At 38.6% G+C, this 14,174-nt stretch overlaps 1 protein-coding gene across 7 annotated transcripts in view; it reads left to right on the top strand.

The window, feature by feature from the left end:
- The window catches only part of Fndc3c1 (fibronectin type III domain containing 3C1), a 65,537-nt gene extending 53,525 nt beyond the window's left edge, over positions 1-12,012 (top strand). For all 7 annotated transcript variants that reach the window (XM_006528104.4, XM_006528106.3, XM_011247620.2 and 4 more), the window contains 6 exons: positions 617-766; positions 6,097-6,371; positions 6,660-6,872; positions 7,214-7,380; positions 10,258-10,379; positions 11,258-12,012. In XM_006528104.4, the coding sequence (XP_006528167.1) occupies positions 617-766; positions 6,097-6,371; positions 6,660-6,872; positions 7,214-7,380; positions 10,258-10,379; positions 11,258-11,593 (1,263 nt within the window). In that variant the 3' untranslated portion in view covers positions 11,594-12,012. The remainder of the gene's footprint in view (positions 1-616; positions 767-6,096; positions 6,372-6,659; positions 6,873-7,213; positions 7,381-10,257; positions 10,380-11,257) is intronic.
- Positions 12,013-14,174: the final 2,162 nt, after the last annotated feature.

Here is a 14,174-nt window from a genome sequence, read left to right as displayed (position 1 = left end):
AGAAAAATTATCCTCAGCCAAAAACTTAGTCTTCTCTGAAGAACTTCATTGGGAAAGCTTCTGCTGCTATAGCCAGCATGTACCTACAATGTGGTACAAAAGAATGGAAAAGATTTTAAAATGTACTTTTTACAACCATGTGAATGAATGTCTTACCAAACTAAGTTTTCGAAAGTAAGAATTAGCCTAATTATTTAGTCATATCGGTTTATTTGTGCTGTTTTTTTTTCACCCAGTCTCAAGCAATGGTGTAACTTTTTAACATTGACCCAGAGGGCTAAGACTGTTAATGGTGCATGACAAAGCTGATTCTTTAAGTTTTAAAGCCCAGATCACCAGTGCATGTGTTTTAGCATACTAACCAATGGTAACCTTAAATAATCTTAATATATTTGTTTTCATCCATCTAATATGTGGAATTAGCAAGTCCTTTTTCTTACTTTAACTTGTTCCTTTTAATGTTATTACAGTGTCATGCCTGTGTTTGTTTCTCCACATCTCTATCCTGTATCACTTGATGGATTGCAAGATTTTATGCGGTATTTCTCCTCACAGTATCAAATATAGTGACCACTTAGAAAAAGAATTGAATTTCTGTGTATGTTTCATTTTTCAGATTCCTAAATGCAATGGTGCTGAAATCATTGATTACCGACTGCAATGGGGACAAGTTGAAGATTCCATGCATTTGATTTACACTGGCCCTTGCTTGCGCTATGAAGTTAAAGGTCTTGTTCCTGCAACCACATACTTTTGCAGAGTACAGGTAGACCCGACATTCCCTTCACTATAAAGAAGGCAATAGCTATTAAACCTTTATTTTCCACATACATAATACTAACATAATTTCCAATGTAAAGACTAGAGTCAAGAAGGGAATAATTTTCAAATTAAGAATATTGCTTATATTTAACAACAGAAGGTGTTGTTTGCTGGTTTTAGTTTTTTGAGACAGGGTATTTCTATGTAGCTCTGGCTGTCCTAGAACTCTCTCTGCAGACTAGGCAGGCCTCCCACTCAGATATCCACCCACCTCTGCCTCCTGGCATGCTGGGATTAAAGGTATATGCCAATACTGCCTGGTCAGTCAGTTCCTAATTTTCAAGTTTGGTAATCATTATATTTAATAAGCATGTACAATGACTGTAAGAAAAACAAGACAAAGGGGCTCAAAGTCAAGGACATGTTTATTTTGAGATAGCCTTGGAACAGACTTTCATCAGAATTCAAGACAGTAAGTCAATGAACTTCTTTATGGTCTAGGGTTGTTAAGGGGTTTGGGTTTGGAAAGGGGCTATTAGTGGGGGTTGGGAACTTTCCTGAATGATCAGAACAGTCTTGTTTGTTAGATAAGTTAGTGTTAAGGATTAAACTAGGATGTGCAGGAATGGTATATCCTGTTAAAGCCTGGCTTCAGGAAACTGAAACTGTTGCTTATATGAAGGGGACTATTCAGACCAGAATGGGCCTACCTTGAAGGCAAGATGGTCATGCATTTGTTCTTTCAGTTCAAGCTCTATGGTTTGGTAGAAAGGCAGGTCAACCAAGTCTTTAATAGTATCCCTGCTAGGAAGGGGTGAGGGTCCTTGGAATGAATGTCTGAAGGAGAATGGGAAATTTAACATGTTACTGTGGGGTGCTGGAGAAATAACTCTGGTTAAAAGCACTGACTGCTGTACCAAAGGTCCCGAGTCCAATTCCCAGCAACCACATGGTAGCTCACAACCATCTACGATGGGATCTGATGTCCTCCTTTGGTGTGTCTGAAGAACACAACAGTGTACTCACATACATTAAAATCAATCAATTAACCTTTAAAAAAAGACATCATTGTGAGTTCACTCTGCTAGGAGGAATTAAAGTGATCCTGTCAGCCAGAAGCTTCTGGAGAAAATAAATAGAGCAAAGAAGGAAGAGGAGTCCAGGATGATCATGACAATCAGGAACAACAAAAACTATGTTCCAAATAACTGTGAAAGGGTTAATCATGAGATGGAGGAATGGCTGAGGAACAATGGCTCTATCTTCTATTTTAATTTACTTTTATACACATGCTAAGTGCCCACAAAGAACAGAAGAGAACGCAGCATTTCCGCTGGAATAGGAAATATATATGGTTGTAAGCCACCATGTGGGTGCTAGGAACTGAACCCAGGGCCTCCAGAAGGCCCTTGATCTTAGTTGTCAAGCCACTTCTCCAGGCTGCTAATGCTTAAATTTTCTGAACCATCTCTGTCAGCACTGACTTACCAGTAAAGAAATACCACTGTTCATTCAGAAGTGCACACATAGCTAAAGGGCGGCCAGTAGAAGATGGACAGATAGACCATGGCGGCAGGAACAGAGCAGATCTACTCTTGGATTATCAGGAACCGATATACAACATTGTTGATGCTTTTTAATAGTTGATTGGAAAGTGAGGTTAGCTGGTTACGCACAGGATAGAGGAGTTATAAAATTTCTTGAGATTAATTGGAATTAAGACAGTCTAATTAAGGTATGGAACTAAGGACCTCATTCTGACAGAGAGAGAGAGGAGAGAGAAGTAAGGGGAGGAGCATGTTGGGAAGTACATCAGACAGCACGCCATAAGCTCTCCTGGTGCACTGGGATGCCGCTGACACACATCAAGCTGAGTATTTTGGTGAGATATCAGTAGGACTCCTGAAATAGGGCTCCTGAACGAGGCCTCCTGAAACAGCTCCTCTGGTTGAGCAGAGCTGTTCTGCCTGTGTGGTGGAGTAAGAAAGGATCAGGAAGTGATGTAAACAGAGGAAAGAGAGTAGGGCACATCCTGGCTCTAGAATGCTAGGCCAGCCCAAAGAGGTATCATTTAATTCCCCAGGGTGACAAAGTCTTTGTCTGTGAGATGCTCTTGGCAGTGAATGGTAGCATCCCCCTTTAGGGAATATGAATGCTTCACAGAGGAGAGGGAAAAGACTTTCATTGATGATGGTGTTGGCCTTTGGTATAAGGAAACCATTATCTCCAAATCTAGAAGATGGGGTGAATCATGCTATAGGTAGGTAGCTATAGAGAGTCAAGATAGATGATCACTGCAGTGTTCCAGGCTGAGGATTGGACCCTGGCAAGTGCACTGAGCTCTCCCTGCTTAAGATGGAGGAGGTTTGCCTCTTCCACTCACTGAAAATGGAAGCAGTTCAGATTCTCATGCTATCTCCTCAACAATGGGAATCAAACAAGTGTAGGGAAGGGGTCTTTGAGAGATCTACGCTCAATCAAACAATCCAGTGTTCCAGGAATGGGGATAGAATTGATCTGGTGGGAAATTTTAAGGGACTCATGTACTGTCTCTGAGTAATGGTGAGGTGTGTGTTTGTGTCACAAGAAGGGTGTTGTCTGCAGCTAGGAACAGAGCATCAGGGATACCAGAGGGAACAACTGTCCCTGCAGGGTAGAGAAAACTGATGTGATAAGACTGGAGGCAAAAGGACGAAATAGAGGAGAGGACAGGAAAAAACAACTTAGTAAAGGATAGATTGAAGGCTATGACGCAGAGCAGGAACAGTCATTGCCTGAAGGGAGAGACATAAGACTCCAGCTCAGATATTTTCCACAGGCTGGGGGTAATCAGAGCAGTTGGGATAGAATGCCTAAGGCCTGGTTGCTAGCACTGAAGAGGTAAAGGTGAGAAGCACTTGGGAAAGGAAGCTCCCTTGAGATCTAACAGAGTGAAGGGAGGTTTTGAGGGGGCTGTGGGGCATGGGGGCACTCAGTGTGAGACCAAGGTTCATCTGCACTAAATAGACAGAAATCACTAATTTCTGCAGGAAAACAGCATTACTTTCACAATCACAGAACAATTTTACATATGTAAGTGTGTACAAAAGAAATGAGACTAGTCTTCAAAAATCACAAAGAACTAAACCTCAGCCTGGGTGATATAAATAGCCCTGTAGTCATGAAAAACTTACTCTCTGTATGAAAACCACTTAGAAATGCACAGTCCCAAACAGATTCACCAGAGAATTCTACAAACCATTTAAAGATAAATTAACAGTGAGTTTACATCTTCCTTCCCAGAAAATAGAAACTAAAATAAAACCAGAAACCAAGCTAACCAAAATGGCATGTACATGGAGTCTCAGGTACTCAAGGTTGAAATGCTAGGATTCCTTACACTCACAGGCTTTGGTCCAACCTGGGCAATACACCAAGAATGTCTGTCATAGGGCTGGTGAGATGGCTCAGTGGGTAAGAGCACCCGACTGCTCTTCCGAAGGTCCAGAGTTCAAATCCCAGCAACCACATGGTGGCTCACAACCATCCGTAACGAGATCTGACTCCCTCTTCTGGAGTGTCTGAAGACAGCTACAATGTACTTCCATATAATAAATAAATAAATAAATTAAAAAAAAAGATTTATAAAAAAAAAAGAATGTCATAAAAACTGAGTGAATAAATAAATAAATAAATAAATAAAGGTCGGACAGTTAGCTCACCTGTTAAAATCACTGACTGCTATTCCCAAGGACCTGCCTTCAATACCCAGCCCTCACATAGCAGCTCAAAATGGCCTGTAACAATAGTATCACAAGATCTTACACCACAGCAAAACACCAATGTACATAAACAGAAATGAATGAGTTCCTTTTCAATATAAATGTCAAATTTATAAACAAGAAAAAACTGTAAGAAACGTTTTTATACAAAAAAATCATAGGAGGAAATATTTGTGATTTATGTCTAGGGAAACACTTGTTACCAAAAGCACAGCCCACATAACTGAGTTATTTGGTGAATTTGATTTACACAAAGCTTAAAACTTCTACTTCTCTACCCTCTAAACAGGATGAAAGTGAACTTAAAGGCTGGAAGGTAATATTTTCAATACATATAACTTGCAAAGAAATAGCACCTAAAATAAATAAAGACCTCTCAAAACTCAACAGTGAATTGAAGCATGTCACTTAGGAAATGGTTAAGATTAGTGACTGAAGAGAATATACAGATGGCAAATAAGCACAAGAGAAGATGTTCAGCAGCATAGACTATTAGGGAAATACACAATGAAATGCCTTTCCATATCTTACAGAGTGCCTAAGCTAAGGAGTAATGGTAACACCAAGTGCTGTCACAGACATGAGGAAACTGATCATTCACGCATTACTGATGAGAGCTCTAACCCTTCCTGAAAAGAGCACAGTAGCATCTTATGTTTATTTGTAGGACACAGAAACTAAAAATAGCTCAAATATCTACCAATAAGTGAGTGGTTTAGTAAACAGTGATCCATCTGCACTGTGACATAGTGTTCAGTAATGAAAGTAAACAAATTATTAATATATACGATAGCTGAAAGTCTCCAGGGAATTGCAGTAACTGCAAAATGAGCCTGCAACAATGTTTACCTCTTGCATTATTCAATTTATGTAATATTCTTAAAATACCAGAATTGTAGTAATGATGACGAGCAATTAGTGGTTTCCAGAGGTTAGAAGAAGGACAGTGTAGGAAGAGACTGGCTATAAGAGAAACATAAGGGAACCTGTGAGAAAAAATTTCTTAAAATTGAAGTAGCCGTAGTCATTGAATAAAACGTAAGTATACACACAAATAAGTGCACACAATTCTGAATAACATCAGGGGGTTTTATGAATGGCGATTTCCTCGTTGTGGGATGGGACTTTACAGATTGTCTTCAGAGGGAAATAGGTTATAGATATTTGTGTATTTTTACTGTCAAAGCAAAAACAAAAAATAATGCTTTTCCAAGATAACAGAAATTGATTAACTGGGTAATATTGTTAATAGAGAGAGACTCAAGCATGAAGAATAATAGGGGAAAGCTTAGTGAAGTGATAGGTGAGTCTTTCAGGGGTATAATGATTCTTAAATGTCCACTTCAACACTCTTGACTTTCTTTCCCTTGTGTGCTCTCTTTACATTCCAAAAAATGCAGCTTGCAAGTCTCAGCTTTTATTTCTCTGACACAAAACCATATGATTAGAATATGTGACAGAGAACCAAGTGGTTAGACTATGTCTTTAGGACTCATTGTTTTCATATACAACAAAATGGTCCATGCATGGGAAATGGTTGAAAGGCATTGCTAACCAAGCCTGTGTTTTTCAGGCTGTGAATATAGTTGGGGTTGGAATGTTTGGAGGAACTGCAAAAGTGACTACACCTGGAACTGTCCCAGCAATGGTTCCAGTATTAAAAGAAGTTGAAAGCAAAGTGCCTGCCAAGCTGTCATCAACTTGCATAGCTATCCGCTGGGAGGAGCCAGACTGTCATGGCTCTCCTATCACTGGATATAACATTGAATATGGAGATAAAAAAGTTGTGACTGTCAAAAGAATAACCGAGTATGTTCTGAAAGATCTACAACCTAATACTACATACAGGTAAGTCATTCATATCTTATTTTGGGTAAATGAAGAGAATGTTGAGAATTTTGAGCACAGACACGTTTGTGTATTTAATACACACAGATGTCCCTTGAAAAGAGTTCTTAATTGGTGAAATTTGATAACAGTAAGAGCCAATGTCTGCTTTTCATCAATAATTCTCAGTAGTAGGTATGTCTTGGAAAACTGTTTTGTGATCAGGATGAACATCATTCTATTGGCTTACATGAAGAAAATAATTTCATTTATTGAATATAAATTCATACATTTTACTTTTACCAATAGAATCAGAATTCAAGCTATCAATCATTATGGACTAAGCCCTTTTAGCCCATCAATAAGATGCAAAACCAAACCACTACCACCAGAGCCTCCACAGCTTAATTGTGTGGTCTATGGACACCAGAGTCTCAGACTCAAATGGGGCACTGTCTCAAGCAAAAAAACACTTGCCAATTTTATCAACTACAACGTACTAATGGAAGATCGATCTGGCAGGTAATTACTTTTACCATTTAAAATCTACTGCAGTAAAAAGAAATTTAAATTGTTGTATCCTGTCAGGCATATTCTCATATTCTCATATTCTCTCTCTCTCTCTCTCTCTCTCTCTCTCTCTCTCTCTCTCTCTCTCTCTCCCTCTCTCTCTCTCTCTCTCTCTCTCTCTCTCTCACACACACACACACACACACACACACACACACACACACACACCACCGCCTTGATTTCTATTGGCCTTTTGTTTTCTTGTGTTTTCTTTACCTTACTGGCTTAATTTGTCTTCCTGGGCTTAACTGATGATTATATTGTCTCCTTAATCTTTATCTTCTTTCTCTCAGATTTTCTGTCATTTACCGTGGGCCGGATGTGACTCACAAAGTGCAAAAATTGAGTGAGTATACAGAATACAAGTTTAAAATCCAGGCATGTAATGAAGCTGGGGAAGGACCAGAGTCTGACATCTACACTTTCACTACTACAAAGTCCCCACCCACTGCACTGAAAGGTAAATGGCATACAAAGACACTAACCATATTACTGGTGCTTCCAGGGAACATGAATTGAATTGAGCAGTAATCAGAAAATTCTAGAGTAAGACAGGAGACCCGGCTCGGAAAGACCTATGACCTATGCCACATGTACTGCTTATGAAAACTCTTGCTTCTAAATTTTTATATCAATATATTTAGGTGACAGTAACTCTTGGTAGAGGCCCGGAAACTAGAAATCTTAAGGTGGGGAATAGGCTCTCAGGAAAGGGTACGGAGGGCATAGAACACATACTATGAAAGTGGAACGGGAAAGGCTGGAGGTAGAGAAGTCCCAGTAGCATGAGAGAGCAGGAAGCTGGGATAAACAGCAAATGAGGAAATTAAACAACACTAAAAAGCAATGAAAGGCCATGAGGAAACCTGTTAATTTGTTTGCAGACTAAAAATTAAATCTTGGGGCTGGAGGGTTGGGTCAGCGGTTAAGAGCACTTGATGCTCTTCCAGAGGACCAGGGTTTGATGCCCGTCGTCTGACTACATGGCAGCTCACAACTGTCTGTAATTACAGTTCAAGGGGAACCATTGCCCTCTTCTGACCTCCACAGGTCCCAGGCATGCACGTGGTGCAGACATACCATTTATGCAAGCAAACTCTCCACACACATAAAATAAACAATTTAAAATTATATCTTAAGATGAAACTAGCAGTAATAATTTTTAAAATTCCAAAATAGGAAAATTCCACAAACAATATAATGCTTAATTAGAGATTTAAAGGACAATGCAAGATTTATTAAGATTTCAGGCCCAGTAGATGTGGTTCATGTCTTTAATTCCAGCACTCTGGAAGGAGAAGCAGGTGGCTGAGTTCAAGATCAACCTGGTCTACAGAGTTCAGGACTTCCAGGCCTACACAGAGAAACCATGTCTTGGAAACCATAAAAATGGTTTAATAAAACTCCCATAGTCAGTAATTTTTAAATGTCTTAAAGATCATCTAACTTCACCACTACCACTTTTAAGATTAAGACATGGAGCTAAAGAGATATCTCACAGGTTAAGAGTAATTGTTCCTCTTTCACAGGACTCAAGTTCAATCCCCAGTACTCACTTGGTGGTTCAAAGCCATACATTCATAATTCCAGTTCCAGGGGATATGATGCCCTCTCTGACCTCTGTTAACACCAGCATACACACTGCTACCCATACCTATATGCAGGTAAAATACACATAAAATAGAATTAATAAATCTAATATAGTTTTAGAAAAAGAAGTGAGATGGTTAGTTCCACAGATGGAAGATACTATAACTAAAACCAGTCTTCAGGTCCACAGCAGAGCCACTTCAGGCTCTTGATTTCCATAATAGTGCACATTCCACATCCTCATATCCATGCAGTGCTACACAATACACTTTTGCAAAAGGTTTGTAGTGAAAGAAATCAAATAGCAGGTGTAGCTATGCTGTCCAAACTACAATTAATATGTAACTTTAATAAGTTTATTTCTAAAACTATGAACTTACTCTCCTTATAAGTGTTGTAGGGTATCTACCATCGAGGACTGCTCAGACATGAGCAACAGAAGTCTTTATTAGCCAACCACTTGGTGTTTAGGATTCCAGCATACCACTGAGCCTTTCTCAGGGTCACCTGTTAAGCTAAAAGACCACATCCCAGGTGGACAAACTTTAGTTAACAAGACTAGGTAGCTAGAAGCACAACTACAGAACCTAAAAAGCAAGGTTAGGACATTCAGAGACATTCCAGAATTATGGATTTTAGTGGATTAGGTCTTTGTTTTAGTTTTGGCAGGTGACACTAAGTACTGAGTTGTGCACCCTGAGTTTTCCATCGTGGAGTCAGTTGTGCTAAGGTCTGGGGGCCTGTTACACTTTGAGCAGTAAAATACTATGTATCACACTGACAGTGTGTACAAGTCTGCAGTTCTCAGAACCTTGGATTTGAGTATTGCTTTTCCATTTCCCAGTTGGGATGTTTGGTTGATCTGGTATTTCCTTAGGAATTCAGTCATTGTTTTTATTTATTTCATGGGCATCAATGTTTTACCTTCATGTACAAATGTGTGAGGGTGTCAGATTCCCTGGAGCTGGAATTACAAATTAAACCTAGGTGCAAATTAAACCTAGGTCCTCTGGAAGAGTAGACAGTGCTCTTAACTTCTGAGCCATCTCTCCAGCCCCCAAGTTCAACACTGATATGAAATCACTCCTCTTTAATATACTGCTAACTGAAATGCACTCAAGTTAAAATAATCATGCTTAGATGACAATAATGCCTTCTTTTCTGACTACTATCCCTTAAAATGTAGAGAATAAGAACATGAAATAAAGAAATCACTCCTTTCTGCGTCACATAATTCCTGAATTCCTACAATAATTTTTTATTCATATGAAATTACATGCACAACATTATCGTATAAATACAATGGAGATTGTTCTCGAAGTAAAGAGGCACTATTAAAGTTTATAAAATTTGAATAGAAAAATCTAAAGAAGCACTATTAACTTTGTTAAAATTTTTCTACAATCATGATGCCTGATATTATAACAAAATTATTTCCAATAATAAATGTAGTTTTCTGGGTGTGGTAGTGCATGCCTTTAATGTCACCACAAGGTGGCCAGAGCTAGGGGAATATCTGTGACTTGAAGGCTAGTCTGGTCTTCATAACAAGTTCGAGGCCAGCCACAGCTACATAGTGAGACCTTCTCTCAAAATACATAAATTTCCTTTTAAAGAATGGTTATATATTTCTAATATTCGGTCTACATGTGTTTGTAATGATTGTGTGGTTGCATGAGTCTTTTCAATACATTTGAAATTGTTTAGGTAAAAAATAGACCTTCTAAAATGTAACCTTTTTCCCTAGCACCAAAAGTACATCCACTGAATAACAACTCTTGTGAGATCAAATGGGAGTCTTTGGAGCCAATTAAAGGTGATCCCATTGTTTATTGTCTTCAAGTCACCACCGGGAAAAAGGCTAATCAGGTATATTCTCTCAGATTTAGTCTTCACCATTTTGCCAGGCATGGTAGTATATATCTGTAGCCTGAGCATTTGTGGAGTAAAGGCAGGAGGATACTGGTACTCTTTGGCTACGCAACAACTTTGAAGGTAGAGAACTTGCTTTAAAAAAAATGTCAGGTTGTGGTGGAGCATGCCTTTGAGCCCAGTACTTGGGAGGCAGAGGCAGGTGGACTTTGATTTGAGGCCAGCCTGATCAAAGGGGAGAGGAGTTACAGGACAGTGAGGACTAAAAAATAAATAAAATTATAGTTCTATGTCCAGCTAAAGGTTGCCCTTTTGGCAGGGAGTAAGTTATTGTTGAAGGTATGTAAAACAACTAAATCTTATCCCAAATTTTCCATCTCATCCTTACCATTTATGTACCTAATCTTTATTTGGAGACAACTAGCATGTTCATTTAATTAAATAATTATCATTGAATTGTATAATATTTCTTGATTCTCACTGGTCATAACTCATGATTTAAATCCATAATGGAATTAAACTTTTTTTTTCCATTTTTTATTAGGTATTTAGCTCATTTACATTTCCAATGCTATACCAAAAGTCCCCCATACCCACCCACCCCCACTCCCCTACCCACCCACTCCCCCTTTTTGGCCCTGGCGTTACCCTGTACTGGGGCATATAACAGTTGTAGGGTATGCTATGCTTTGTTGAACAAAGTTATCTAATCAATACTGAATTCCCTCAGAACATTAGAAACATTGAGTAATTTTTTACTTTTGTTATGAACATGTACATGAAATTATTTTCATTTCTCTTGTTATAAAAAACCTATTCAATGCATGTTTAATTGAAAAGAAAACCATAATTTTCATCTGATCCTTTTTCCTTAGATTTACAAAGGACCAAACACTTCCTTTTCCTTTTCCAACTATCATGCAAATTCACGCTACCGCTTCAAGGTCTGTGCAGGACGCCGATATGAAACCTCCAATGGTCTTCAAGAGCTGTGGGGGCCATATAGTCCCAGTGCTCTTTTCTCAACTTATAAGCATCATTCAGGGCATGGCAAAGGCAGTGGGAGTAAAGGAAAAGGCAACCATAATGACAAAGGTGAAAAGTGCAAGACAGAGATGAGTGATGATACCTTCGTTCTTACCCTTCTGATAGGGTTCGCACTTATTGCAGTTTTGTGTGCTGTTGCCGTTCAATACCTCCTGATCAATTAGTCTGTTCTTTTAGGGAAAAAAGGAAATTATATCTGGTTTAGAAAACTTTAGATACATCTTAATGCACATGCTTATATTTAAGGCTTATTGATAGAAAGTAGTAACAGAAAAAAACAAAACACTATCTTCATTTTTACAAACTTTTGTGACAGTAGAACAGAGATTTCTAAGGAAACATATGTACCATAAATTTTACTATTTTCATTGTTCTGTGAAAAAAACATTGCCTTCTTATGTAAAATTCAGTCATCTGTGGAAACTATTTTCTGCCTTTACTTGTCAAGTTAATATTTTCAAAAAATTTTATGACTATGATATAACAACAGTATTTTGGAATTTTTTTAGAACAAAATAAGAAATATTGCTTCTGTCTGTCCTGTTAATGTCCATATGAAGTAATAAAAAATGTATCTACAAAACGTCTTGTGTATGTTTATTTGTTCAAAATAACATATTGACCTAGTGGTTTCTACCCTGATAAAGACTTGGTGTGTTTGTTAGGACTTGCTAAAGAACAGATCTCGCAGAATATGTATGTATACACACACACATACACACAATAATAGGGAATATGTCAGAGTGCCTGAGAGTATGTGTGGTCTGGATAGTCCAACACTGACTGTCTCCTGACAAAAAGGCCAAGAATTAGTAGTTGTCTCATCCACAAGGCTGGCTGTTTCAGCACTCCCAGACTGGGGCTGGAGTCCTTGAGGATTCCTAGAGAGCTGCTGGTTTTCAGATTGCATTGGAATCCTGAAGAAGTTGCATTTAATACAGGATAGCAACATGATAGATAAACTTGCCAGGAAGAAGAGTAAGAGAAAGCAGCCAAAACACCAACACTTCCTTGTCCTGTGTCCTTTGATGTACTCGGCCACCAGAAGGTTCAGCCAAAATCTAGGATGGGTCTACCTGCTTGAAGTAATCTAATTAAGAAAATGCTTCACACAGGAGAACCAAGCACCTTGGGTTTTCATTGACTCCAGATGCAGTCATGGTGACAACCAAGATTAGTCATCATGCTTTGTAGTGAGGAAATAGTAATTTATAGCATGTCGCTGTAATAGGAAGATGACAAAATAGAAAGGAGGACATGGAGAACAAGTCTATACCACTGTGGGCTCTTTAAAACCCTCTCATTGCTATTGTCAAATATTGTATACATGCACAATCCTATACATCCATATGGACATGGAGTGTTATCATTGTTTTCTCTCACCATAGATGGATTCACATCCATTTCTACTTACATATGAAGCATCACACCACAGTTCCTTCAGTTCACCCTCCAGGAGCTTTTCTCAGAACGTGTCATGAAATGTGTTGGCCTCACTGAAAATGGTTAAGATGCTATTTCCTATTTCAGTGCTTCTAACAGTGAATACGCTAAATTCAGGATGAAGATATTCACTTCTAAAGGCCACTGACAATTTTGGCATATTTTAAGATACAGCCTTTTATTGGAAAATGATAAATGATATTATACAAGTACCACTACATTTTGATACACATTGGCTTAGGCTTCCCTCTCTTATATGTTTGGTTGTAAGCCTAGACTTTACTGGCTGAACCATCTCTCCTCTCCTCCAAGTGGATTGAAGACCTCAACATAAAACCAGATACACTGAATCTAATAGAAAAGGAAGTAGGGAAAAGCCTAAATCTCATTGGCACAGGGGAAAATTTCCTAAACAGACATCCAGTAGTTCAGACTCTAAGACCAAGAATTGATAAATTGAACCTCATAACATTGAAAAGCTTCTCTAAGGCAAAGGACATAGTCAATTGGCTGGATCAGCAACCTATGGATTGGGAAAAATATTCACTAACTCCACATCCAATAGAGAGCTAATATTAAAATATATATAAACAATACAAGAAGCTAACTTCCAAAAAAACCAAACAACCCAATCAAAAACTGGGGTATAGACCTAAACAGAGAATTCACAAGAAAGGAATCTTGAATGGCCTAGAAGTACTTAAAGAAATGTTCAAAGTCCTTAGTCATCAGAGAATTGCAAATGAAAATGAACCTGAGGTTCCACCTTACACCAATCAGAATGGCTAAGGTAAAAAACTCAGGTGACAGCACATGTTGGTGAAGATGTGGAGAAAGAGGAACACTTCTCCATTTCTGGTGGGATTGCAAACTGATACAACTACTCAGGAAATCAATCTGGAGCTTCCTCAGAAAATTGGAAAGAGATCTACCTGAAGACCCAGCTCTACCACTCTTGGGCATATACCCAAAAGATGCCCCACTATGCCACAGGGGCATGCATTCCACCATGTTCATAGAGACTTTGTTTGTGATAGGCAGAAAGTGGAAACAACCCAGGTGTCCCATAAACAAAGAATGGATACAGAATATGTGGAACATTTACACAATGGAATACTATTCAGCTATTAAGAATGAGGACATCATGAGTTTTGCAGGCAAATTGATGGAACTAGAAAATATCTAGCTGCGTGTTGTAACTCAGACCAAAAAGGATATACATGGTATGTACTCACAAATAAGTGGATATTAGTCAAAAATGTACAAAAGACCAGGATAAAATCCACAGACCTCAAGAAGGTC

The sequence above is a fragment of the Mus musculus genome, chromosome X (assembly GCF_000001635.26).
Source record: "Mus musculus strain C57BL/6J chromosome X, GRCm38.p6 C57BL/6J".
NCBI classification, from domain to species: domain Eukaryota; kingdom Metazoa; phylum Chordata; class Mammalia; order Rodentia; family Muridae; genus Mus; species Mus musculus.
Note: the sequence above shows the minus strand (reverse complement) of the source record. Positions and strands in the feature narration are given on the sequence as shown.